Raw genomic sequence first — 26,756 nt, forward strand, 5'->3', positions numbered from 1 at the left:
CTAAGAGTTTTCTAGATTTGCATCGTTTAAGCTCGATTCCATCTGTATGCTGAGGTGTGACTGAGATAACGTTTCTCCAAGGCTCTACTTTTAGCTTTCCTTCCAAAACAGATGCAAAAGCAATGGATTATTATTTTTTCACAGAATTTGCATCTTCACTGCTTGTTTTACTTGACTTCAACATCTAGAAAGTAAATCGTTGAGTTTAACTTTTCTCCATTCCTCAGATCTCTCCTGTGCTTCGGGGTCAACCATGTCGTTTGCCAGTCTCCATGACCAGAAGCTAGGAAACAAGCAAAAGCTCAAAACGGCTATTCCTTTTCCTGGCTGATGAAGAGGCAAACGGCATTCTAAACAAATAAATTTATGGACTGTATCAGGGTGGTATTAACGTTACTAGGAGGAACACCGAATCACAGAAGTATTTCAGCATAGGTGGTGGCCATTTGGTCTGCACCAACTTGCCAAAGGAGCATTATGATTTAATGCCATATGCCCACCTTTTCCCTGTACTTTTGCACATTGCTTCTATTGACCAATGTCCTTTGGATGCCACAACTGAACCTGCCTGTACTACACATCCAAGCAGTGCTTTCCAGACCCGAACCACTGGTTGTGTGAAAACGTTTTATCCCTTTTCTTCTGTTGCAAGTCACTGTAAATCTGTGCCTCTTGTTCTTGATCCTTTTGGATGGGTGAGAACTTAAACACAGAAGTAAGGTGCTGAGTCAACGGGCTAGAGGGCAAGGGTACCCTTGGATGCAGCAGGTCCCCAGGTTCCTGATTTGATCTATAGTCCTCACTGATTTAATGGAACTCAGTCAGGATAATCATTATCAGATCACATACACAATGCGCGGTAAGAGAGGTACACAGTTCCTTATTCTGCCAGAGGCAAGGACAGAGCTACTTTCATCCGGACTCTCCTTTAATTGCAGACAGCAACATAGCTCAGTGGTTGGCACTGCTGCCTCACAGTGCCAGGGACCCGGGTTCAATTCCTGCCTCAGCTGACAGTCTGTGTGGAGTCTGCACATTCTCCCTGCAGCTGCATGGGCTTCCTCCCAGAATCCAAAGATGTGCAGGCTAGGTGGAATGACCATGCTAAATTGTCCCCTAGTGTCCATAGATATGCAGGCTAGGTGGGTTAGCCATAGTAATGTATGGGGCTACGGGGATTGGGAGGCCTGGGAGTGATGCTCTTTGGAGAGTCAGTGTAAACTCAATGGGCCAAATGACCTCTTTACACACTGAAAGTATTCTATGATTCTAATTCCAGCACCCACTCTATGGATGTGCCTCATGGAAACAGCAGAGAGAACATGACAGCCCAGTAACAAGTGACCTTTCTGGTCAAAGCTCTCCAAAACAGCTGAAGTGAGGTGGCCAGAGGGATTGCTGATGAGCTCAGCCACCTAGGTGGCTCGTGTGTGCTTCAGCACACCAACAACAGTGCTGAACCCCAAGCCCAGATCGATTCCTGTCCCAGCCTAGGTACACTTTGTGCTTGCCTTCTTGCCATGCCCCACAGTAAAACCACACCTTAAGGAGTAGAGGGCATAGATTTAGGGGAGGGGAAAAGATACAAAAGGGACCTAATGGCAACTTTTTCACACAGAGGGTGGTACGTGTGTGGAATGAGCTGTCAGAGGAAGTGGTGGAGGCTGGTACAATTACAACATTTAAAAAGCATTTGGATGGTATATGAATAGGAAGGGTTTGGAGGGATATGGGCCGTGTGCTGGCAGGTGGGACTAGATTGGGTTGGGATATCTGGGCGGCATGGACGGGTTGGCCCGAAGAGTCTGTTTCCATGCTGTACGTCTCTATGACTCTATGAGTGCTTTGGCAACTCCTGAATAATTAAGAATGCTACCTGGATGAAGAAAGTAAACACTACAAAATACATCTAGTAACTCCCCAGCAGTGTTCCAGAAGGCAAGTGCGTTGTACAGGCAGAAGGTATATGGCAGATCTGGTCTGGAGTAAAGACTCGATTGAAGGGGCAGTGCAGACAACACCATGCTGCTCCTTTGACATGGCTTGCCATTTCTGCTGCTCCCATCTATCCCTCAGGTTGGTTGGATACTTACTGCACTCTTTCATTTTCTTCCCAGGCCGACACCACTCGGTGCAACAACCGGCACTTCTGAAACAGCTGAGTAAAGAGAAAAATGCAAAAATCAGACTGAAGGTATGAATTCAGGTTCCACTGCACACCGATAATAGCCAGTTTTAGTTTACCAGCTTGTTCAACAACCAAGTGTGGAATGAGCTGCAATTTTGCTACATTAAACTTGGGCAAGAATGAAGCCATCATCCTGCTATAAAAACATTCCCTCACTATTGAATCCGACCCTCTCTCCCTGACCGTCACCTCAGGATACATGCAGCTGATACACTACTTCTCCAAACAACCTACTTCCTTTTTATCAATTCAAAATCCTAAACTCTCTCCTGATCAGTGCTGTTTGAGCTCTTACTCCAAATGGAGTGCAGCAGTTCAAGGTGGCAGTTCACCACGACCTCCAGTGCAATGAATGCTGACCAAGCCAGCAATGCCCACAGCTCATGAATGATATTTTTAACAAAGGAGAACCAGAACGGTGCCAACATCAGCATCCGACATGACCCTTAATTGAGCTACCAGCCCATATCCTCACTGTCACAATGAGTGTCAACTTTCACTTGCACAACATCAGCTGTCTCAGCACCTGTCTTAAACTGCTGCAGAGACCTTCATTCTTGCAATTACATCCAGACTTGAATACTATAACGACCTCCTGGCTGATTGCCCAGCATCGACTCTCCATAAACTTGACCTCATTCATACACTACAGTGAACATAAGAACAGGAGTAGGCAAATCAGCCCCTCAAGTCTGTTCCGCCATTTAATGAGAATGTAGCTGACCTATGGCCTAAATATGTAACTGCTTACTCTAATTAGTACTAAGTCCTTGTAGCCATTATTTCTGGCTTACGTTGTCAAGAGGGGAAATTGGGCTTCCTTTCACAAGAGTTCAGAAACAAAAAGTTCTTACAGGGTGGACACAAGGAGGATGTTTCTCCTGGTTGACAAGGGTCTAGAAACCAGGAAATGGTCTCACAATGAGACTGGGACCATTTAGGACTGAGATGAGGAAGAATCTCCTCACTCAAAGAGAAGTAAACAACGTTCCCTCTAAATATTTTCTCTGCTGTTCAAATCTCCGAGGTCTGCGTGCGGCAGTAGCTTCTGGCAAGAGGAAGCCAATGTGCTGGCCCACCAACGGGCAGCAGTACAGATGCACAGCTTAGAGGGAGCACTGGTGAGGAATTTTTTGTAGTCTCTACCCAGAGGGGTATAGAGGCTCAGTCATCGAGTATATTCAAGACAGAAATTGAATGATTTGTAGATATTAAGATATGAGGGGATGGTGCAGGAAAATGACATTGATGTAGAAAGCCAAGACTTGGTTGAATGGCGAAGCTGGCTCTTAGAAGAGAAGAGCAACCTCCTGCTCATAATTGCTATTCAGGCAATCAGTGGCTCCTGTCAGTGACATATAAATATTAAAATTCTCATTTGTACACAAACCCTCCCCATAGATTCAGCATTCCCTCTCTCCACAACCATTTTCTATGCTTAAATGTTACAGATTAGCTCCTCCAGCTCTGGCCTCACATTTAGCATGATCGAGATGATTCATAAAGGCAGCTCACCATCACAGTTTCAGGGGCAATTAGGGATTGGTGATAAATGCTGCTAGCCAATGATGTCATGCCCCACAAATAATCATGAAAAAATTGTGGAAAGTACCTATTCGCTGGTACATATTACGTTTGCATTCTATTCAAAACCTCTTACTTGGTTAAACTGATCACTCAAAATTATTTCACATTAGGACCTTTACAGGCAACAGGAAAAGGAAGATTTTATCCCCTTCAGTTTGGACTGGATTTGAATACAAGCTTCAGAAATTAAAAGTCAGTGTTGAACCCACTGCACTAAGTTTCCTTGACGCACTCCAAAACTAAAATGCATATTCCTTCACCAAGGGCACAAGGTTACATACATGTTTGATGAGTGGATTCTGGCGGGGGGACTCAGTGCTGTTTTCGGTGTGATTTTCCACATTTGTTTCAGTGCAATCTTCTGCTGGCGGGTTCCCCAATGCCGTGCTAATACACAGCTCCACTTGCAAATGGAGGAAGTTATTCCACACATACTTGAAGTAGAGATCCTGGGGAGGCAGACCCAATTAAAAAAATGGAGATTAGAGTGGAATTATAAGAAAATACAAACTAAGCAGGATAGTGACAACTCATCAGTTGGTCACTCTTTTTACAAAAATAACAGACTTGATCTGCTAGTAATTGTTGCTATTATACAAGACGACAATAGGTTTATGATGAATCATACATACATGTCTGCCACACACATTTCTCCCGTTACCTCAAATATAATCACTGATCCTCTTCACATTCTTATGAAATGCTTTCTGAGATGCAATTACAAAGACTCTGGTGGCCATGTTTCTCTAATTATTCCATTCAGATACAGTGTGCACTATAGCTGACTCTTGATGGGTGGCATGGTGGCTCAGTGGTTAGCACTGCTGCTTCACAGGTTCAATCCCAGCTTTGGGTGGCTGCCTGTGTAGAGTTTGCACATTCTCCCCACGTCAGCCTGAATTTCTGCTGGGTGCTCTGGTTTTCTCTCACAGTCCAAAGATGTACAGGTTAGGTGGATTGGCTATGCTAAACTGCCTTGTATTATCCAGGTAGGTGCAGACTAGATGGGTTAGCCATGGGAAATGTGGGGTTACAGGGATAGGCTGGACTGAATAGATTATTTCTGCACTGCAGGGATTCTTTGATTCTATGACATGAGACTATGTATGCAATGTTTCTATAAAAATTATTGGGTTGCAACAAGAGGGGGGAATTTGGCTGTTCCTCCTCTATCCAAGGTCTAGAGGTCAACAACAATAAGCCAACCACAGTTAATACCAGTCTGCAACACCGAGTGGGAACACAGATCAATGTCTGCTCAATACCCTTGTCTACTGAGGCGTCAGAGGTGCGATAGTACAGTGTTATAAGACACCATATGGCTTCTGAAGAAGAAACAGATTTCCAGAATCCAACACAACAGATGATCAAATATTCCAGAATGATGTGATATCGGAGGCGGCCATTTGGCTCAGCAAGAGCATGATGGTTCTTTAGAGAAGACACCCATTATTCCCAGTCCCTAGCCCTTCCCCCTCAAGCAATTATTCAATTGCTTTTTGCTCAAAGTTACCACTGAATTTGCTTCCATCACCCATTCAGACAGTGCAACCAACTGTTGCCTCAGTGTAGCCTTTTTAGTACACACACGACATGAGGTAAGAATAACGGATTAGTTTCACTTAGGTAACTTGCCCCACACTCACAAGAAGAACATCCAGCGTGTTCAACTCCATCAACTCCTGGTTCACTTCACTATTGTTCACTTGCAAGACACTGGTGATGAGTTTGACAACATGAACCCGTGTGTTCCCTAAAGGTGGGTCCAGGGTACCCCAGGTAGTCACCATTTTATTCTTCTGGAGAAAAAGAAAAAAAAAACAAATTGGAGGGGTAAGTTAAATGAACATCAACTTCAAATGTAGGTAATTTCTAGAGTCCTGCAACTATTAGGAGGTACTTGTTAACAGAATCCTTGGATTAAGTCACAAGTACCAGAACTAGAAGTTCCTCTCTCCCTTCAAGCTTACTTTCCATCCAATAAGATCATGGCTGACCTTCTACATCAACCCTACTTTCTCTCCCTAACCCCTCAGTACCAAACTTGAGAGTCTTGAATATGATCATTGATTAGATCCATGGCCTTCTGGACAGAACATTTCAAAGATGGACTACCTTGAGCCATGAAATTTCCCCTTATCTCAGCACGAAATGGCAGACACATGCCCTCAACTAACAATGCCTCGTGCGAGACTCTCGACATAGGAGAAACTGCTTTGCAGCAACTCAGATTAATTAGAGCACAATTGCATGAAATCACTGAACACAAAATCTCACCGAAAGCACAACATCTAAACCGCAAACTGCAAGGAGCTAGCAATAGCCTTATAACCATTCCACTGAACCAAATTAAGACGTCAACAAAATATAACAAAAATCCAAACTCAATTATTGCCTAGCCTATCCCTCGATCCGAGCAATCAGTTAATATGTAGACCAACTATCCAAAACCCTTGTGTAAATTCTAACCAATAAGCTGCTCTTGGATACCTCTTATGCTATATATAAACCATCTGAACACCTTCATTTATTTCCAACCTATAATTCATTCTCAGGAAACCATTATTTTAGATATAGCCTGCCTGAAACCCTTAATTAAAACCTAATCTGTAATTCATCCTCAGGGATATAAATAGAGCTGATGAGTCCCATCTGAGCTTTAACTTCCATTTTGTCTATTGAATGCTCAATGCCTTATTACACTTCAACACCACTTACTCATTTTAGCAAGTTTTGAGAAGATTTGTAGCTCAGGTTGAGGTTCTGGATGTAGGTTTGCTCACTGAGCTGGGAGGTTCATTTCCAGACATTTCGTCACCCTACTAGGTAATATCTTCAGTGGGCCTCAAGCGAAGCAGTGTACATGATTCCTGTTTTCTATTTATATCTTTGGGTTGGTGATGTTATTTCCTGTGGTGATGTCATTGCCTGCGGTGATGCCATTTCCTGTTCTTTTTTTCAGGGGGTGGTAGATGGGGTCTAACTTGATGTGTTTGTTGATAGAGTTCGGGTCGGAATGCTATGCTTCTAGAAATTCTCTTGCGGGTCTTTGTTTGGCTTGTCCAGAAACGTCTGGAAATGAACCACCCAGCTCAGCGAGCAAACCTACATCCACTTACTCATTTTATTACAAATTCACACCAAATGATTTCACCCCTTCCCAACAATCCACAGATTTTTTTCCTCCAAGCAGAAAGGTTAATAAAAATCTCCTGTACCCTTTCCAGACTACTTAACCTATTCATACACTGTAGATGAAAATCACTGGCAAGGCCAGCAGTCTCTAATAGCCTTTAAACTGAAAATGGTTTGCTTAGCCATTTCCAAGGGCAGTTAAGAGTCATTAAATTCTGTAAGGTTAGACCAAATAAGGATGGCAAATTTCCTTCTTTAAACAGTAATGATAAACCAAATGGATTTTTACAATGATAATTACAAGGTCATTGTTACAAGCTTTCTTAAAAAAAAACAATGAATTAATTTAAATTCCATCAGCCACCATAGTGAGATCTGAACCCACAACCTCACAGAAATCGCTTGGGCCTCTTGAATATTAGTCTAGTGACATAACCATCATGCCACCATCACACTCCACCCATGGAGCTGACATCAGGAAGTAATGATAATAGAATGCATTTCATATCAGACTTGCCTTTGGTGGGTCGAGGAGGAGTTGATGGAAATCCCGCAGTCTTAATTTGATGGCGAGTAGTGTCCCGGCGCTGACCTGACTGCACGCGTGGTCCATTCCAGGGGGGCACAGATCCAACTGGCCATCAAGGTTACAGAAAAGGCCACCCATACCACCCAGATCAGACCTGCACCAAAACATACACAAGTCCGAGTGAACTGCACTGTCATTAGCCGTGACAATTTATGAAACAGAATTATTGGCTGGGTCATCAACAAATGTAAAACAGAAAATGCTAATAAAAATCCTGAAAGGATGGTACTCCACTGTTAAGAGATGGATGTGAAATTTGTTTGGGTACAAACTATTGGGTGAGCACACATCTGGCTTTCAGCCAAACAGAGTGATTATGATGGGTATTTGGGGGGTAAAAAGAAACAGACGTCTCAATTAGTTTTCAACTGTTGGTAAACTCGAGATTGATAGATTTTTGTTATCCAAGAGGTTTAAGGGATATGGCCTCAAGGCAGATAGGCAAAAGGAGTGAATACCTTACCTTCTGTTGGTATTTTCCCAATGGCTGAGTTACAGAAATGCAGGCTTCACTCATAAGATATGCACAGTAATTGTTTCATGCTCCCAGCTGTATCGAATTTGATCTCAAACAGTCACTAAGGTTGCACCTATGTTTATTCATTCATGGAAGGTGGGCATTATTGTAGACCCTTCATTGCCCTTGAGGTTATCACCTTCACGAATACAACTAAGTGGCTTGCCTGACAGGTTCAGAGGGCAGCTGAGAATCAAACACATGGCAGCCACGTTTATGACAAATCCCCATCCCTAAAGAGCATTAGTGAACCAGATGGGCTTTTAACCTAATCTGGTGCTTGCATAGTCAATACTTCTAATGCTAAGTTTTCATTCCAAATTTATTAATTCAGTTGAATTTAAACTTCTCAAGGGCTGTGCTGGGATTTGAACTTCTCTCTCAAATAGTTAGTCCAGGTTTTGGAATCACACATCAGGTAACATAACTGCTTTGCTACCTTACCTCATTTGCATTTCAGGAGGATGCGGTACAGAATAAAGTGTAGACTATAGACAATTACTATAGATGGCCTAGACTCAAAGTGATCACATGGATAACTCTGCTGAAGAAATCTGCCAGTTCCAAAGCTGACCTAGTTTATTTTTGGAATTGAAGGTAGATTTATTTTTTAAAAATCTAGTTTGAACCAACAGAAAACAAGATCCTGCATTCAGAAAGACTGTAGAGCCTGCAGTCAACGATACAGAGTATGATACTGAAACCTGTAAAGCAGGATTTGAAGACACCGTCTCCACTGACATGTTTTCTAATTATATTTTTCCAAAAATATCTGCTCTCCTCTTCTTTCCAGGCTACCCAGGCCTTACACTTCTTTGAGCAAACATGTTCTCAACTCCACTCCTCCGATGCATTGGCAAATTGGCTCCTAGAGGTGCATAAGCTTCTGAAGTACAGAACACCATCCCCATCATGATTTAAGGGGGCATACCTAATCTCCTAAGAGTAGCAAAAGGACTGAAAACAGAATTCCAACATACAAGGAAATGAAATGTTCCATCCTATACCCTGTAACAGTTACTTTGGCACTTGAATCAGAACATTCATAATAGTACGACAAAATCTGACTAAACTTGCACATTGTTTTCTCTTTGACAAAGATACCTACACGGTGGTCATGCTCAGTCATAAAATTACCAGAGAAAGGGAAAATCCATTAGCTGCCTTATTGGTGAGGCTCAGCTCAGATAAACAGATGCTAAATTAAATCCAATTTCTGTCAAACACAAAACCACATGACACTAATAGGGAAAAATAGAGTTTGGTTTTTTGAGTTAACTACCATCACTTCACTTTGACAATTAATTCACTAAATGTGAAATGCTTGGAGACTTTACGCAGTAAAAAAAAACAGCAAAGTCTTTCAATCAAACTGTAAATCAAGCCAGGAAGCCCTGCAATCCATTGTCACACAAACCAAGTGGGACACCCACTTTAGAATCTCTCAGAGTTAAGCAGCAACCTGTTACATCAGTAAAGACAATGCAAGTGCTGTAAACTGTTCTCACCCTCCATCCCAGGTTAGGCAGAGGAGTGACCAACCAGGGCTCTCCCTCTTGATTAAATAACCTGATCCAGTGATTTAGTCTGCTGACGCATTCCACAATTTTTGTATGTGGTGTAACTTGCTGCTGCAGCAAAAAAAAACCCCAGAGGCAGTGAAAATACTCATAAGTAGTCACGTGCCATGCCTTCCATTTTTTACACACTTACCGAGGCCGACGTGTCTCCAACAGTGTCAGCAGTACCTGGATCCCATTAACGATCACTGACTCGTCCTTCTCGATATCAAACATGTTATTAAGAAGCTGCTCAATGGTCTCCTGTCTAGGAGAAGAAAATCAAGTGGAGATCATGATCAAAAAGCAAATATATTAGCAAAAACCTAGTTGCATCCTAAAAAGTATGTTGCCAATCAACGGTAAGCCCTAAAGTACTCAGTTCTCAATTACTAGGAAGTAAAGGGTGCTAAAAGTTGAAATTCTTGCCACAAGCAACAACTGATGCTGGATCAATTGTTTGTTGTCTTATATCACAGATCAATCACATTTTCACTGAAAGCTGGAATAGGCCCAAGGGGCGAAATGTTCAAAGCCCACTGCGACATGCTTGAAAACCAAATGCTCCGTGATACAGATGGCAGGTAGAAGACTGGGAAATAGGATAGCAACTTTTGGGAGTTGTGAAACTGAATTTTTTGTTTAGGTAGGAGAGGAGTAAACCCACGTCCTTATAGAAGGTGAGGGTGCAGACAGAAGAACAATCAACAAGAGGAGAGCAACAAGGACAGACAGCAGAGGATTCAAGTCCCAAAAGTGCACACTCCTCACTTCTCTGGGGGAATTATTTTCTCATATACCATTATTCCCAAAACAATAGTTTTACCAGTGCACTACTGCCTCTTGGTACAATTAAAAACGCTGCTTAAAGTTTCAGTTTGTCCAATCGCAGTAACATTGTGACATTTTGGAGTTACACACAGCTGACAGCTGCAATATAACTTATTGTAAAATTCATCAACACATAATCATACACCAATTAACAGAGACATGCCATCACAGTTTTGGGGATCAAGGCAGACTGGTCAAGAGAAAGCAAGTCAAGAACAGGTCTAAGGCTTGGGTTTCTTTGTAACGCTATTTATTATGCATAAAGACTAAATATTACAATACTTGATACTCAAAGACATTCCAGGCTCTAATCTTGTTACATAATTGATAAACTATTCTATATATTCTACTGCTTAATGCTAGTTAGTCTACACCACATGTTTTTCTGCACGAGTTTCTAACATTGACAAGGCTAGACTTCAGGCTTCAATCCAGCTCTCCATGTGTTTTTCTCTTCTCAAACCTGCGCACATTGTGCTATTTATACCCAGTGAACAGCAGCTCTGCAACATGAGTGCAAGGATGTACCAGGGTCCTAATGCTGTTACAGTTCATGATGCAACACATCTGCATGCCAAGGTTTTGCAACAGACAAGTCAAGGTAAAGAAAAAATTGCAGACTAAAGACCTGTTAATACAAGCATGATGAGAAGCATTAGTCAAAAGTGGCTGACAGACCGAGTGAGGTAATATGCTGAGGAAGATATATTGATGGAGCAAAGGTTAAATATTGTCAACAGATGTAGCAATAAGCCAGAGCTTTCACAATCAAATTCAGCCATCCTTACTTTGGAACTAAGCAAGCACAGGACAGACATCCTTTCAAAGACAATTACTTACCAGAAATTCAAAAGAAGAAATCACTAAACTTACTTCTCAAGTGTGGCCAGCAACTGGTCTGGTTCGGGACTGTCCTGAATCTGAATCATTTGTTCTCTGCTTAGTCGGATAATATCACACAGAGACTGAGACGCATTAGAGTGTTGCTAAGATAAAGGAATGGGAAGGGAGAAAAACAAAGCTATTAAGACCGTAATTTTCATGAGATTATCTATTATCAAAGTCTCATTTATATTCTCCCGTCTTATCCTGAAGGTTCCCCAAAGGGTTGCACAGCAAATGGAACATTCACCAATTTGCGCAAAGGATGAATGGATCAGCTAAATTATATGTTTTAACATTTGATGAATATTGAAAAAATTCTGGGTCAGTACAATGGGAGAATTGCCAGCTCACTTTCTAATAGTACAATGGCATCTTTTAATATTCACAAAACCAGACACAGCAGACTTTCTGGTTTCAATTGAACATCTAGTACAAAAGGTGGCAACTCTGACAGGGTAGTTTTTCTTTAGCAGTGCACTTGAGTGCAAGTCCAAATTATGTGCTCAAATCTCGATATGGCTTCCTTACTTTGGGGAAGTGATGGCTTAGTGGTATTATTGCTGGATTGTTAATCCAGAGACCCAGGTCATGTTCCGGGGATCCGGGCTCAAATCCCACCATAGCAGATGGTTGAATTTGAATCCAATAAAAATATCTTGAATTAAGAATCTAATGATGACCATGAATCCATGGTCAGTTGTTAGAAAAAAACAAATCAGGTTGACTAATATTCTTTAGGAAAGGAAACAGCCATTTGCACCTCTTCTGGTCTACATGGGACTCCAGACCCACAGCAACTGGCTGACTCTGAACTGCCCTCTGGGTAAGTAGGAATGGGCAATAAATGCTGCCGAGCCTGCAACATCCTCACCCCGAAATGAATAAAATAAAAACCTTGATATGGCCTTATTTAGTGGTAAGGGTAGCTAAGTTAGACAACTTGCATCATTCCAAATGGCTACTCAATAAGTACTAAACTCAGAGTTAAATCAATCAAATATTTCTCTAATCTGCTTAAGTTTCTAAATAAAATTATATTTCTCCCCACTTTTGAAAGAAACAAATATAAAATCATCACATAATGGATACACCTTGGTAACACTGCAAAACTGGGACAGTGAAAGGAACAAAATTACAATTAATCACAAGGCACAATTTACAGTGTAATGAAAACAAGTAGTACTGAAGAAACTCAGCAAGTCTGACAGCATCTTTGGAGAGAGAAACAGGGCTAAGGTTCGAGTCCAATGACTGTTCTTTCAAATGGAACAAGAATGTAATTTGATCATGAAAAATAATAATTAGTCCCAAAATCAAAGAGCAAATTTCAGAACAGAGATCTGAGTGATAGGTTGTTGCCAAGATGTTATTGCTGGATTCGCCTTTAATTCTCAGATATCCCTGGCCTCAGGCCTCAGAACAAAGGAGCTTTGAACACCGCCCATAGAACAAGTCCTCTAGAGTGAACTTCTTTGACTGGAAACTCTGGGCAAGACACAAAGCTGGATAGAATCAATAATGTATCTACAGATAAGGTAAAACCACGTGACACAGAAGCAGAAATAGGTCATTCGGTCCATCGGGTCTGCTACGCCATTAAATGAGAATATGGCTGATCTGACAACAACATCGCCACTTACCTATCTTTTCCTCATGACTTCCTGATTAACTATCTATCTACATCCTGAATATACTAAGCGAGCCAGCCTCATAGAACATAACAGTGCAGTACAGGCTCATCGGCCCTCAATATTGCACCGACCTGTGGAACCAATCTGAAGCCCATCTATCCAACACTATTCCATTTTCATCCATATGTCTATCCAATGACCATTTAAATGCCCTTAAACTTGGCGAGTCCACAACTATTGCAGGCAGTGCGTTCCACGCCCTTACTACTGAGTAAAGAAACCTTTGGCATCTGTCTTATAGCTTTAAATTGGGGGATGATAGATATGTCCCTATGTGCTAGCTCTCACCATCTGAGGAAAAAGGCTCTCACTGTCCTAACTCTCTGATTATCTTATACATCTCTATTAAGTCACCTCTCAACCTCCTTCTCTCTAATGAAAACAGCCTCAAGTCCCTCAGCCTTTCCTCATAAGACCTTCCCTCCAGATCAGGCAACGATCCTAGTAAATATCCTCTGAACCCTTTCCAAACTTCCACATCCTTCCTATAATGCTGTGACCAGAACTGTATGTAATACTCCAAGTGTGGCCACACCAGAGTTTTGTACAGCTGCAGCATGATTTCAAGGTTCCGAAACTCAAACCCTCTAACAATAAAAGGTAACACACCGTACGTCTTCTTAACAACCCTACCAACCTGGGTGGCAACATTTAAGGATCTATGTACCTGGACACCAAGATCTCTCTGCTCATCTACACTGCCAAGAATCTTACCATTAGGCCAGTACTCTGCATTCCTGTTACCCCTTCCAAAGTGAATCACCTCATGCTTTTCTGCATTAAACTCTATTTGCCACTTCTCAGCCCAGCTCTGCAGCTTATCTATATCTCTCTCTGTAACCTACATCCTTTGTCACTATCCACAACTGTACAGACCTTAGTGTCATCTGCAAATTTACTAATCTATCCTTCTATGCCCTCATCCAGGTCATTTATAAAAATGACAAACAACAGTGGACCCAAAACAGATACTTGCGATACCCCACTAGTAACTGAACTCTAGGATGAATATATCCCATCAACCACCACCCTGTATCTTCTTTCAGCGAGCCAATTTCTGATCCAAACTGCTAAATCACCCTCAATCCCATGCCAATGTATTTTCTGCAATAGCCTACTGTGGGGAAGCTTATCAAATGCCTTACTGAAATCCATATACACCACATCAACTGCTTTACCGTCATCCACCTGTTTGGCCACCATCTCAAAGAACTCAATAAGGTTTCTGAGGCATGACCTACCCTTTACAAAACTGTGTTGACTATCCCTAATCAACTTATTCCTTTCTAGATGATTATAAATCCTATCACTTATAACCTTTTCCAATACTTTACCTACAACAGAAATAAGGCTCACTGGTCTATAATTACCGGGGTTATCTCTTCTCCCCTTCTTGAACAAGGGAACAACATTTTCTATCCTCCAGTCTTCTGGCACTATTCCTGTAGACAATGACAACATAAAAATCAAAGCCAAAGGCTTGGCAATCTCCTCCCTGGCTTCCCAGCGAATCCTATGATAAATCCCACCTGACCCAGGGGACTTATCTATTTTTACAATTTCCAGAATTGCTAACACGTCCTCTTTATGCACCTCAAATTCATCTAATCTAGTAACCTGTATCTCAGTATTCTCCTCAGCCACATTGTCAGTGTTCACACTGGAAAAAGACAAAAAGTATTCATTTAGCGCTTCCCCTATATCCTCTGATTCCACACACAACTTCCCACTACTATGCTTGACTGGCCCTAATCGACCCAGGGGACTTATCTATTTTTACAATTTCCAGAATTGCTAACATGTTCTCTTTATGCACCTCAAATTCATCTAATCTAGTAGCCTGTATCTCAGTATTCTCCTCAGCCACATTGTCAGTGTTCACACTAGAAAAAGACAAAAAGTATTCATTTAGCGCTTTCCCTATATCCTCTGATTCCACACACAACTTCCCATTACTATGCTTGACTGGCCCTAATCTTACTCTAGTAATCCTCGACAGCCCTCTGCAATAAAATACTGCAGATTGACTACCCTTGAAGAAGTTTGCCCTCATTTCTCATCGATTCCTTCCTCAGATTATGCCCATTAGTCCTAGGTTATTCCACAAGGAGAAACGACTTCTCAACTTCTATCCTGACAAGCCCTCTAAGAATTCTATATGCTTCAATAAAGTCTCCTCCCATTCTTCTAAACTCAAGTACAGAACCAATCTTCTCAACCTTTCCTCATAAAAAAGAATCCCTCCATATGCAGGATCAATCTAGTGAACATTCTTTGATTGCTTTCTATTTTTTAAACTACATATATACATATAATATATATACTTATATATACACATTATATAACAGGACCAAAACTGTTCACAGTACTCACAGGTATGGTCCCACTAGCATCTTGTATAGTTTTAGCAAAACCTCCCTACCTTTATATCTTTGCAATAAAGGCCAATATTCCATTTGCCTTCCCTATTACCTGCTGAAAAGATTGTGATAATTGCCACTCCACCTCCCAAATCACACTTAAACATGTGAACAGGCATACTAATGAGGCAGGAAATGAGAAATTCCAGGCAGAAATAGAGCACCACTACATTAGTAGGTCACCAGAATTGATGCAAAATATGAATTTTTTCACTGCATTTTAATATCAATATGGTCCTTGATGAACAAAATCGAGTTCAATACTCTGAGTCAAGTTCCTTAAATTCAGTTGAAAGAAAAGGACACACATTTACATAACACCTTTCGTGACTTCAGAATGTCCAAAAGTACTTCTGAAACAATGACGAAGGTTTGAATTAGCTACTTCTGCAATGTAGAAAAAAACGACTGTTACTTTGCAAGCCGCCTTACACCGTGCAGGATCCCACAAAAGCACCGTGATAAGGGCTATTTACTGACGTTGATGGAGGGAAAAATAATCGACTGACTCACGCAGAGAAACCTAGGCTGACACCTTCACTTCCTCAGCAGCAATTAGGTATGGGCAGTAAATGCTGGGCCAGCCAGCAATGCCCACATCTCATGAACCAATACAAAAATAAGACTCCATTTAGGAAGTGCTGTACTCAGAGGCAGCATGTTTCAGACAAGATTCAAGGTCCTCACAGTTGGCTCTGATAAAGCAAGGCACTATTTCAAAGCTGACCAGGAGTTATTCCTATGTGGGGTCGGTAAAAAGACCATTAAGAGTTTGCTGGTTAACATCCAGCAAATTTCGTGGGAAGCCAGAAATCCAGTTTAGGATCAACTTTGGTGTTAAGTATCTACCTTTTAGGTACAATGAAGATTTAGGAGTTTAGCTTCCTGTTCCCATTAATCCACATGTGTCTCAAGTTACTGATAACAACACATCTTGGTGTTCAATGAAGTAGAAGCACTAACACCAGTTTTTCCAAACAGGCTGGGAGTAAAACAGGCTTCAGGGCTGAACCAGGGCTTTAGGTGGCCCTAACACCTCAGGTTTGACACCCTTACCTTCCTCAAACATTTAAACCACTTTCAGAACCTCAGGTTACTTTGGATGAGTTTTAAAGGGAGAAGTTTGCCAATCTTAAAGATTAATGTAATATCTGCACAAAATGTTCCAACAAGTTTGCTGTCCATAGATTAGACGGACTGCACTGCTTGCTGCAGCTTTAAGTTCAGGCTCAACGAACTGTTTTGGGTTGGCAACTTCACCTGGATAAACACAGGAGAAAGCGCACTACTGTAAAAATGGCAATGAAGTAGCTAGAATTCTTTGTGATTACATTCTGCAGGTTGTGAATACCAAGCCTTCAAATCAGATAGCCTGGGGTAAGACTGAAGAGTAGTCACATAGGTTACATAAAGGATTGCAACCGCATTTGTGTAACTGAACTTAAGGCAAAGTTTATGCCTTCAGTAGAGGAGAAAGGAGGACAGTTGAAAAAACTTGATACAAAGCTATTCACCAATTTAAAGACATCTGTTTCTTTCTCCTTCCTTCTGCAGCTGAAGACATTCCATTCCTTCTGTACATTAAAGCAAATGGCAATTTGCTGTCAGTAAGCTTCAACATTATTCAATTTTAGAAGACATCCTGATTTGACATCAATGCAAATGCATACTTGCATGATGAACTGTAATCCTGATAGCGAACGGCTAACTCAGAACAGATCAGGAATCAAATGTGGGCACTTCATGGTTTTTAATCAAATGAGCAAGACATGACTATTTGAAAGCTGAGAACTTGAGCTGTAGAAAACTCAATCTTTTATTTAAACAGGATCCCTACATTACTTTAAAGTGAGGGTACTTAATCATGCTGGAAAACATCAAGATTTACGACTGGAAAATGTGACAGGTAAAATTTTTAATCTACTACTTTCATAAAAATGGCTTCGACATCTGTGAACCTGCTGGCATCTTTGTGGGAGATTTCATGCTAGTTTTAACAAGAACCAGTCATTTTGTACACGTTTGGGATTTGTTCTTTGTTTCAGTTTTCCAGTTTGTAGTGTTAGCTCAGCCTTAGATTACAAACAAAAACAATAAATGAGCAGACAATTTCAGGTTTCATGGTGGGAAAGTTGTTGCGGGGGATTTTGAGGGACAGAATTTATTTGAAAAGGCAAGGACTGATTAGGGATAGTCAACACTGCTTTGGGCATGGGAAGTTGTGTCTCACTAACTTGACTGAGTTTTTTGAAGCGGTGACATGGTACACATTGTCTATATGCAAGGTTCCGTACGGAAGACTGCTTAGATCCCATGGGATCCAGGGGAGGCTAGCCAATTGGATATAAAGTTGGCCTGAAAGTAGGAGACAGAGGATGGTAGCAGAGGGCTGTTTTTCGGACTGGAGCCTATGATCAGTAGTGCGCCACAAGGATCAGTACAGGGTCCATTGCTTTTTGTCATTTATATAAATGATTTGGATATGATAATGTGAGGTATGATTAAGTTTGCAGATGACATCAAAATAGGTGGTGTAATGGACAGTGAAGAAAATTATCTGAGTACAATTGGACCGTGATCAGATGGGCCAATGGACCAAGGAGTGGCAGATGGACTTCAATTTAGATAAATGGGAGATGCTGTATTTTGGTACGGCAAACCAGGGCAGGATTCATGCAGTTAATGGTAGGGCCTGGGGGAGTGTTGCTGAATGAAGAGACCTAGGGGTGCAGATGCACAGGGTGGTGTTTGGCATGCTTGCTTTCATTGGTCAGAGCATTGCGGATAGACGTTGGGATGACACGTTGCAGTTGTACAGGACATTGGTGAGGCCATTTTTAGAATACTGTGTACAGTTCTGGTTGTCCTTCTACAGGTAAGATGCTGTTAAATTTGAAAGGGGGCAGAACAGATTTACAAAGATGTTGCTGGGACTGGAGGGTTTGAGCTATAGCGGGAGGCTGACTAGTCTGGGGCTATTTTTCCCCTCTGAAGAGTAGGAGGCTGAGGGGTGACATCATAGAGGTTTTAAAAAATGCGAGGGGCATAGGTAGGGTGAATAGCCAAGGGCATTTTTCTTGAACTGGGAGCCCAAAACTAGAAGGCACAGGTTTTGGCCAGGGGTAGGGGGTTTATAAAGGACCCGAGGGGTAACTTATTCATATAGAATGTGGTCTGTGTATGGAACGAGCTGCAAGAGAAAGTGGAGGCGGGTACAAAGACGACATTTAAAAATGCACCTGATAGGCAAATGAATGGGAAGGGTATAACAGGATTTGGTCCAAATGCAGCAAATGGAACTAGGTCAGATTGGCATTCTGTTCTGCTTGGATCAGAGGGTCTATTTCCGAACAGTATGACTCTCATGATTCTACGTAGCCATGATGCCAAAACAGAAAGCAATGTCCAAAGATATTCCCACAGAATGATCTGAATGTGACCATCTTCAAGTTTAGCTGAAGGCCTATCTTTTGAGATAGGCAGCACTTCTGGGCCTAAATGATTAATTCCTAGTCAGACAGGAAACGGACGGCGTTTCTAAAGTGCAATCAAAGGGAAAACTCTTCAAAATATTGATGACATAATGGGCTTAGCAGTAAAACGGTTCTGAGCAATTTATCAGCAAGTCAACATGCACTAAATCAATTAAAGGAATTAACTGATTAGTTCGTTCGCCATTTCCTGGATTTTATGGGACACTTGCACTTACATCCTCATCTTTGGAACGGTGGATCATCTCGATGAGTCTCTGGATGATTTTCTCTTCGTTCAGCCACTGTTGGGTTACAGAAATGGTTACGGAGGAAAGGCAAGTACAACACTCAGTGCAGGACAAAAACAAACTTTTCTGATGGGGCATCCCAAAGAGGAGCATGCCATGGAATACATGAACCTAAATGCTCATGGACACAGAGTCAAACACCACAGGGTGGCAATTCAGCCCCTTGCGCCACTGCAAGCTCTTTAAAAGGGATAAAAGATTAATACCGTTTCCCAAAATCTATCCCCATAATTGTGCATTTTATCCCCTTCTTCAAATATTTATCCAACCATTTTGAAAGCCACCACTGCAAGTACTTCCATTATCCTTTCTCAAATTGAAACCCTGATTATCTCTCAAGAGTTAGAAAGGGTGAGTAAACCTGAGCCAGTGTGTGCTTATTCTCATTAATTTAACTTATTGTTTTTTTAAAATTAGACGACTGAATCAGGCAGTTCATAAGCATAAACCTGTAAAATATCTGCGGTCAAATTAGTACACTTCATCAACTCCCATTACCTTATTCACCCTTGCCATTGCATTCCCCTCCTTCTAACATGATTCCAAGCTTAATCAGCAAATGCATTTAACCAAATTATGATAAAATGCAAGATGTAATAATAATTCAGTATCTCAGTATCCCCTTTCCAGAGAAATCTGCACAATTACCAGTGTTTCAGTCCCTCCTTCAAAAGGATGCTTTCACATTATAGATGTCTCTCAATACTTATCTTTTGGAGTCTGTACATTGACTTGAATCTCAGGCCCTCTTTCGTTGCTTTCATTCCAGCAATATTTCAAAATTACCTTGCATTCCAAAATGAAGAATACTAAAGGCTACTTACATTCAACACATCCTGCCTGAGTTGAGGCTGCTCTACACACGTGAGAAGCCGGAGTAGGAGGTCCATAATGGCCGAGGTTCCTATGTGCTTTAACAATAAGTTTACAAAATCAACCTTCTTTCGTAGAAAATCCACTATCTGCAAAATAAAAAGTTTAAACACATCAGAAAATGCAGCCTAGCAAGTGCATTACTATTTAGTTAGTGTTCTACGTGTGTTTCGTACCCTACCTGCATGGAATTTATCACAAGTAGAACAGCTTTTGTCTCTCCCTAATGCACTGGTCAAAGGTGAAACTTTTCCTGCATAGAAATTGGAAGTTACCTTTTTAAAAATGTGTTAAGAGTGTGTGGAAGTTGCTAGTTAAGCTACCATTTGGTTCCATCAACTCACAATGGAGGTGTTGGTGATGAACAATCTTCTTGAATCGCCGTGGTCTGTGGGTGCCCAGGAGTTTAACCAAAATGACAATGAAGCAACAGCAATACAGTTCCGAGTAAGGATGATATGCAACTTGGAGGGGAAGTTTTAAGTTATCATTTTCAAAGCTATTTGTTGCTCTTAGTCTTCTGGTTGCAGAGGTCATGAATGGGGGAAGGTGTGCTGCCGAAGAGGTCTTTCATAATCAGTGATAACTGTTTGTGCTGTGGTTGTTAACTCTTAATATATTGTAAGCATTATCCTTTGGGATTCAGGAGTCCATTCTGGCATTGAGGTCTCTGCTGCATTTGATAGATGAAGGCTTTGGGTTCAGAAGGTGCTTGACTCGCTGGTTTCTTTCCCCTCTGGGCCCTCCTCCTGGCCAGCTGAACTCTCCATTTCTGCTAACCTCTTCGATTGCCGTTTCGACAATTAGGCTTCAGAGGTCATGACTATCAGCAACGCCCTCCTACTTGTCAGCATCAATCTCTGTGATCTTCCTGTTTCACTTGGTGTGCTTGTAGCAAAGTTATGGATGCCAGGAGGTCAAAGCAAAATAACGAGCTCAGCATGCAGCAGGTCTTTGGATGAACACCGAAGAACACAACGAAGCCACCACAGAGGTCGTTGGATTAGCAACAAGAGTGTGCAGATGGAATTAACATATTACAGAACTATAAGTGGATAAGGTAACCTTATCCACAGAATCTCTTAGCAGAACATGTCTAAGACAGGAAAGATGGAAAGTCTTCTCTATCTAGCATGTGTTACCCAGGTCTCAGCCACACCAGTACAACACTGAGGGAACAAACTTGGTAGATTTACAGTTTGGTTGCTGTTTTTCTACATACTCTCACTCAGTTTCGACCTAACAGTTGCAGCATTTGCGATTTGTGTGCTGACTTTAGCATCATTTATCGGATGGATAATCATACAGCTTGGATAGCTTGTGAACCTAGCAACAATCCTCCAATGTTGCATTTTCAATACTGACAGATGGTCAAAGTTAAAAATCTCACAACACCAGGTTATAGACAGACAGGTATATTTGAAAGTACAAGACTTTGGAGAGCTGCTCCTTTGTGAGGCAGCTACCCAACAAAGGAGCAGTGCTCTGACAGCTTGTACTTTCGAATAAACCTGTTGGTCTATAATATGGCATTGTGAGATTTTTGACTTTGTCTACCCCAGTCAAACACTGGCACCTCCACCCCCTGACAGATGGTAGCATGGCGACATTCTGGACAATGACATTTGCCTTCCTGACGGACAAACTGAACTCCACAGATGTGAGGAAGTCTGTTTTGTTGCTACTGAAGGCACTTTTTTCATGGAATGCTACCATGGCGCTATCATTCTAAAGCAATTCAAAGAGAACTTGATGCACCTTGAAGTTGAATCTCTCGTGAACAAGGCTGAACAGTTTCTGGTCAGCATTGATGTATCAGTAGACCCTCTCTAAAGATAACCTGAAGGTATATGCAGCAAAGAGAAGAATAGCTCAAAAGGTACAACACTGGCAAATAATTTTCCTGCAGATTTCAGCAAGGAAATAACTCCATAGTTGCAATCTCTGGGTGTCACCCTTGTTTTGTACAGGGTCACAATCAAGCGGATCCTCCACCTACCAGAGGATTTTGTGTCGATGCCGACTTCCTGAGCTTCACGAGTTCAGGTGGTATAGCACCATCACCTGGAGCTTTGCCTATAGCAAGCGACTCAACAGTTTCGCTGAGCTCCTCCACTGAGGGTTTGACATGCAGTTCTGCCATGACAGATAGGCTTGCTGTGGTGCTGAAAGCTTCCTTGGTGTGTTCCCCTGGAGTACAACATAAGGGCATGTTCCATTAAAACTCTCCAACTGTTGAGTGCTGTCGGTGATTATCTCCACCATTAGAATTCAAATGAAGCAGCTTTCTTTGCTGATTAAATTGATATCTTCTTAATCTATTCATACATTTATTTCCCTTCACATTCACAACTGAACCAAATATTAAAAATCACACAATACCAGGTTGTAGTCCAACAGGTTTAATTGGAAGCACTAGCTTTCGGAGCAACACTCCATCAGGTGAAAGCTAGTGTGCTTCCAATTAAACCTGTTGGACTACAACCTGGTGTTGTGTGATTTTTAACTTTGTACACCCCAGTCCAACACCGGCATCTCCAAATCAGAACCAAATATTAGTATTGACAAGGTTCGTGAAGCTACGTTTGCCCACAATGCTGATATAGACTAGTTTTGCACTGTTATAAACTGATTATCAAACTGCAACAATTTACAAACAGTTCTCTAAATTCATTGAAGAATTGTAAAATCTGCAAAAATGAGAAAGGAATTTTAATTCTAACTACTAATTTTTAAGCACACCTTCTGATGTATTTTTTATTAAAACCAGAGTCTCGAATTAGAAGCACAACATTGCACCACGACAAACATCTTGAGAGCACAGGGCACTCATCAGGAAACTGAAAAGTAAACAGATAGGAACTGTTTTCATCAGCTCTTGGGCATTTGCTATATCATAACCCTGTCCATTTGGGTTAAAGGCATGTTCATCCATCCAGAGAACAAGAGATGATAAAATCTGTCCATGTTGACACCAGTGGTCAGTTTACATAGTGGATTTATTTTTAATCACAAAACACCTGCCATTGTTTAATGCCAAGCAAAACCTCCGCATGTGTCAAAAGTTACTAAACACACACGAGTCAGCATAACTTTCCCAGCTTCCTAATTTAGATTAACTGGCAAGAAAGGATCAGTGGTGCAGGTACTATGTTTATTTTTCACAACAGCACTTCAAATTCCCATCGCATCTTTCCCACATCATATTCATCCTGTTGCTTTCATTCCCCTCACTTCATTCCCATCATTTCCCTTCGTCCTAGGTATTGTTATTCCAACCACCCCTTGCCACCCTCCTCCTCCTCCTCCCCCACACTACGCCTTGCCTCCTTTGCAGCAGAGTGCTTCGTGTCTTGTACGGTAATTTAGTATAACTGGCAATCTGCACCTGTGGGATGGTGGTTAGTTAATCTGATCTTTGATAACTTTACTGTGGCATTTGGGTACTCAGAACGTACAAACGCACCAAGTGAAGCACCTCTTAAACTGTCTACACAGTCCAGACAGGCAAAAGTAGCAGATTATTATTATTGTTTCATTCCACTGTCTCAATCCCACATTCATATGGATGCTCCTAAGTCACAACCTACCAACCACGATCCCAATTTCTGGCTCAGCCTAATCAAAATCCTTAAGATGAGATGCTATAGGAAGAACAGAAAGGGGGGCGAGAGAGGAGGGGAGTGGTGGCTTGGTGAAAGATAACCCAGTACAGTTGTACTTAGGTAGGATATTCCTGGGAGAACAGTGAAGTTACATGGGGTGGAACTGAGGAATAAGAAAGGAATTAGGATTGTATTCTACGCCCTCCAATAGTCAGAGTCATTTGAAGAAGCGACAAGGATTTAAAGGGACCTGTGGGGGGGGAACAACTTTTTCACACAGAGGGTGGTGCGTGTATGGTCAGAGGAAGTAGTGGAGGCTGGTACAATTACAACGTTTAGAAGGCATCTGGATGGCTATATGACTAGGAAGGGTTTAAGAGGGAAATGGGCCAAATGCTGGCAAATGGGACTAAATCAGTTTAGGATATCTGGTCAGCATAGAGGAGATGGACCGAAGGATCTGTTGCTGTGCTCTACAGCTATGACCCTATGAGGTGGTAGGCTACCACCTCGCCACCTGTACAGCAACAAAGGACTTGGTGTTTGTTCAGACCGTTCCCAATTTTTAAAGGTGCTACGGGTGAGTTATAGAATTGTGTGAGAATTATGTCAGACAGAGAACGAATCAGGCTTTTCTGTAAAACTTTAGTAATCAGAGACAAACAAAACCCCTCTCTGTCACTAGTTAACAAAAAATGATGAGATTAGATTCTCTACAGTGTGGAAACAGGCCCTTTGGCCCAACAAATCCACATTGACCCTACGAAGAGTAACCCACCCAGACCCATTTCCACTTGAGTGAGGCACTGGTGGAACTACTGTTCAGGAATACATTGTTCTGCAAGGAACGAGAAAAAGAGCTGGCACTCTTTTGCCTCGAGCCATCTTCACTTCCCTCTGTTCTCAGTGTCCTGGACGCTTAGTGAATTACATACAATCACTAACCAGGAATGAGGATGGATTATCTACTTCAAACTTCTACAGATCAGTCTGAGAATCCAAGCTACACTGTTACCCTTCTCTGCAGCCTCTCCACAGCAGGCATCACGATTCAAGATCAGTAGAAAGAAATGGTGGTGCATTCCATTAGAGGAAGCAGCAATTCTAGGTCAGGAAATGGAGATCTGCATGCTTATTGATGCTGCTTCAATCACCCCCAGTCATCATCAGAGAAGAAAATCTCCACTGTGGAGGACTGAAATTTTTCCATTTCTTGCATTTATCATCCTGTTCGGCATCATTGGGTCGTATGATCTGCTGCCTGTTAGGAACATCGGTGAAAAGGAAACACAAAGGATCTCTAGTCAGCAGACCCACGTCATCTCAGTCTGGAACGTAGGTCACCCTAGATTCCATCCACTTCCTACCCATCTACCCAAAGTTCCCTCTCCTACTGGGAAATTATGAAAGGAAACAAAATCAATTTAATACTTTAACTAGCTTCAAATTACACTGCTCCCAGCACAATTGAGTATTCCAATTCTTCTCTGTTGGCCTCCTATTTTCTATCTCCATTTACTTTGTCGACTAAATTCTAAGTCACACCGACCCTTTCACTCAACATTTCCCTATTCCCAAATCTACTAAACGTTTTCAGGCCACCATTTTAAGATTTTATAGCAGCATTTAAATTCCTCCCCATCACTGAAATCTCCTCCACTCACCAAGAATTGCAGATTCCTCTAACTCTGGACTATTATGCTTCCTTCATCCCCACAATTAGCTCCAGTCATTTATCCCTGGGACCATCCTTTCAAAAGCACTTAATTATCCTGCTCGCAGTCAACTCTAACTCACTGACCAATCCTTTGGTCATATGTTCCAGAGCTGCTCTCTTTGGCTCAACAGCAACTTTTCTTTGATTATGCTCCTCTGAAGCAGCCTGTGATATTCTACTGCATTAAGAGGTGCTATACAAATGCGAATATTTGTTGTTGCTGTTGTTTGAAACCCTGCAGCTCTCAGCAAAGTCTGTAATTGGTAGTAGCAGTGATAGGAAGAATTCAGTAGTGTAAAAGATCTGGACAGAAGTGCTTTAAATAAAAATTAAGTGCACTGGCTTAAGGACACCCAGTTTAAAAGAATCAAATTCAGTCACATACCTGTTCGCTTTTCCTGTTGATGAGGATGCCCATTACTTTACTGAAGAAGCTTGCCAACAAAGGGTTAAGTATACTGTCACTTTGCAGGAAGGCATAGAGACGGCTCAGCAGTGACTCATCCTCGCCCAGTGCATCATTAACCTGTGTCACATCAGCAGTCAGGATCTCACAGGATATATTAGGGTACCTGGATCGAGATAGCTTAATTTGTAGATTAAACATTCCCAGTGAAAGCTATTTTCTGCATTATAAAGAGGCCTTTTCAGAAAAACTAGTTCATTCGCATTACTGAGATTTCAGGCACAGTACAGGGTGTGGGGAATTTTCATACTAAGCAGACCCAACAGCACAATTATATGTTTCATCCTGGCTAACTTAGTTCTGTCTGGGTGGGAGCAGTTTCAGCTACATAACATTAGGGTGATTAAAAGTCTGTAATTAGTAGTGGCAGAGATAGAAGAATTAGTAGTGTAAAGGATCAGGACAGAAGTGCATTAAAAAAAATTAAGAGCACTGGCTTGAGGACAACTTTCCCAACCCTCAGAACATATTGGCAACAACACTAATGGTTCCGATAAATCCAACAGCATATAAGGATCTCCATATTCTCCATACAAGCGCTGCACAAAAGATACAAGATTGCTTGGAACGTTCAATACAATCAAGGTAACAGTTATGGAAAAATTAGCAAATTTTCTTTTGAGCATTGCAAGAGGTATAAGCCAGTGTGAGAGACACAGACGGAGAGTGGGGCACGCTCGCAAGAAAGAGAGAACGAGTGTGAGAATGAGTGTGCACGCGAGAATGAGACAGCACGCGAGAGGAAGTGTGTGCGTGAGAATGAGTGAGGGGGACAGAGAGAGAGAATGAGAGAGGGGGAGGGAGGGAGAGAGGGAGAGAGGAAGGTTGGGGAGTGGTGGAGGGGTCAGTGTCTCCATTGAACTGGGACGGGGGGGAGAGAGGGGGGGGGGGGGTGGATAGGCGCTCTGTCCC

The 26,756-nt window shown here is 41.8% G+C and overlaps 1 protein-coding gene across 1 annotated transcript in view; it reads right to left on the reverse strand.

Annotated features, from left to right (window-relative positions):
• LOC122542217 (serine/threonine-protein phosphatase 6 regulatory subunit 3-like) overlaps nt 1-26,756 on the reverse strand; it is a 99,751-nt gene that overhangs the window by 37,637 nt on the left and 35,358 nt on the right. Inside the window, exons 3-11 of the mRNA XM_043679714.1 lie at nt 25,764-25,950; nt 20,008-20,145; nt 19,112-19,177; nt 11,280-11,392; nt 9,730-9,843; nt 7,428-7,593; nt 5,422-5,574; nt 4,057-4,224; nt 2,094-2,158 (exon numbers count right to left, since the gene is read on the reverse strand). Of these exons, the coding sequence (XP_043535649.1) occupies nt 2,094-2,158; nt 4,057-4,224; nt 5,422-5,574; nt 7,428-7,593; nt 9,730-9,843; nt 11,280-11,392; nt 19,112-19,177; nt 20,008-20,145; nt 25,764-25,950 (1,170 nt within the window). The remainder of the gene's footprint in view (nt 1-2,093; nt 2,159-4,056; nt 4,225-5,421; nt 5,575-7,427; nt 7,594-9,729; nt 9,844-11,279; nt 11,393-19,111; nt 19,178-20,007; nt 20,146-25,763; nt 25,951-26,756) is intronic.

This window comes from Chiloscyllium plagiosum, chromosome 39 (assembly GCF_004010195.1).
Source record: "Chiloscyllium plagiosum isolate BGI_BamShark_2017 chromosome 39, ASM401019v2, whole genome shotgun sequence".
Lineage (NCBI taxonomy): Eukaryota > Metazoa > Chordata > Chondrichthyes > Orectolobiformes > Hemiscylliidae > Chiloscyllium > Chiloscyllium plagiosum.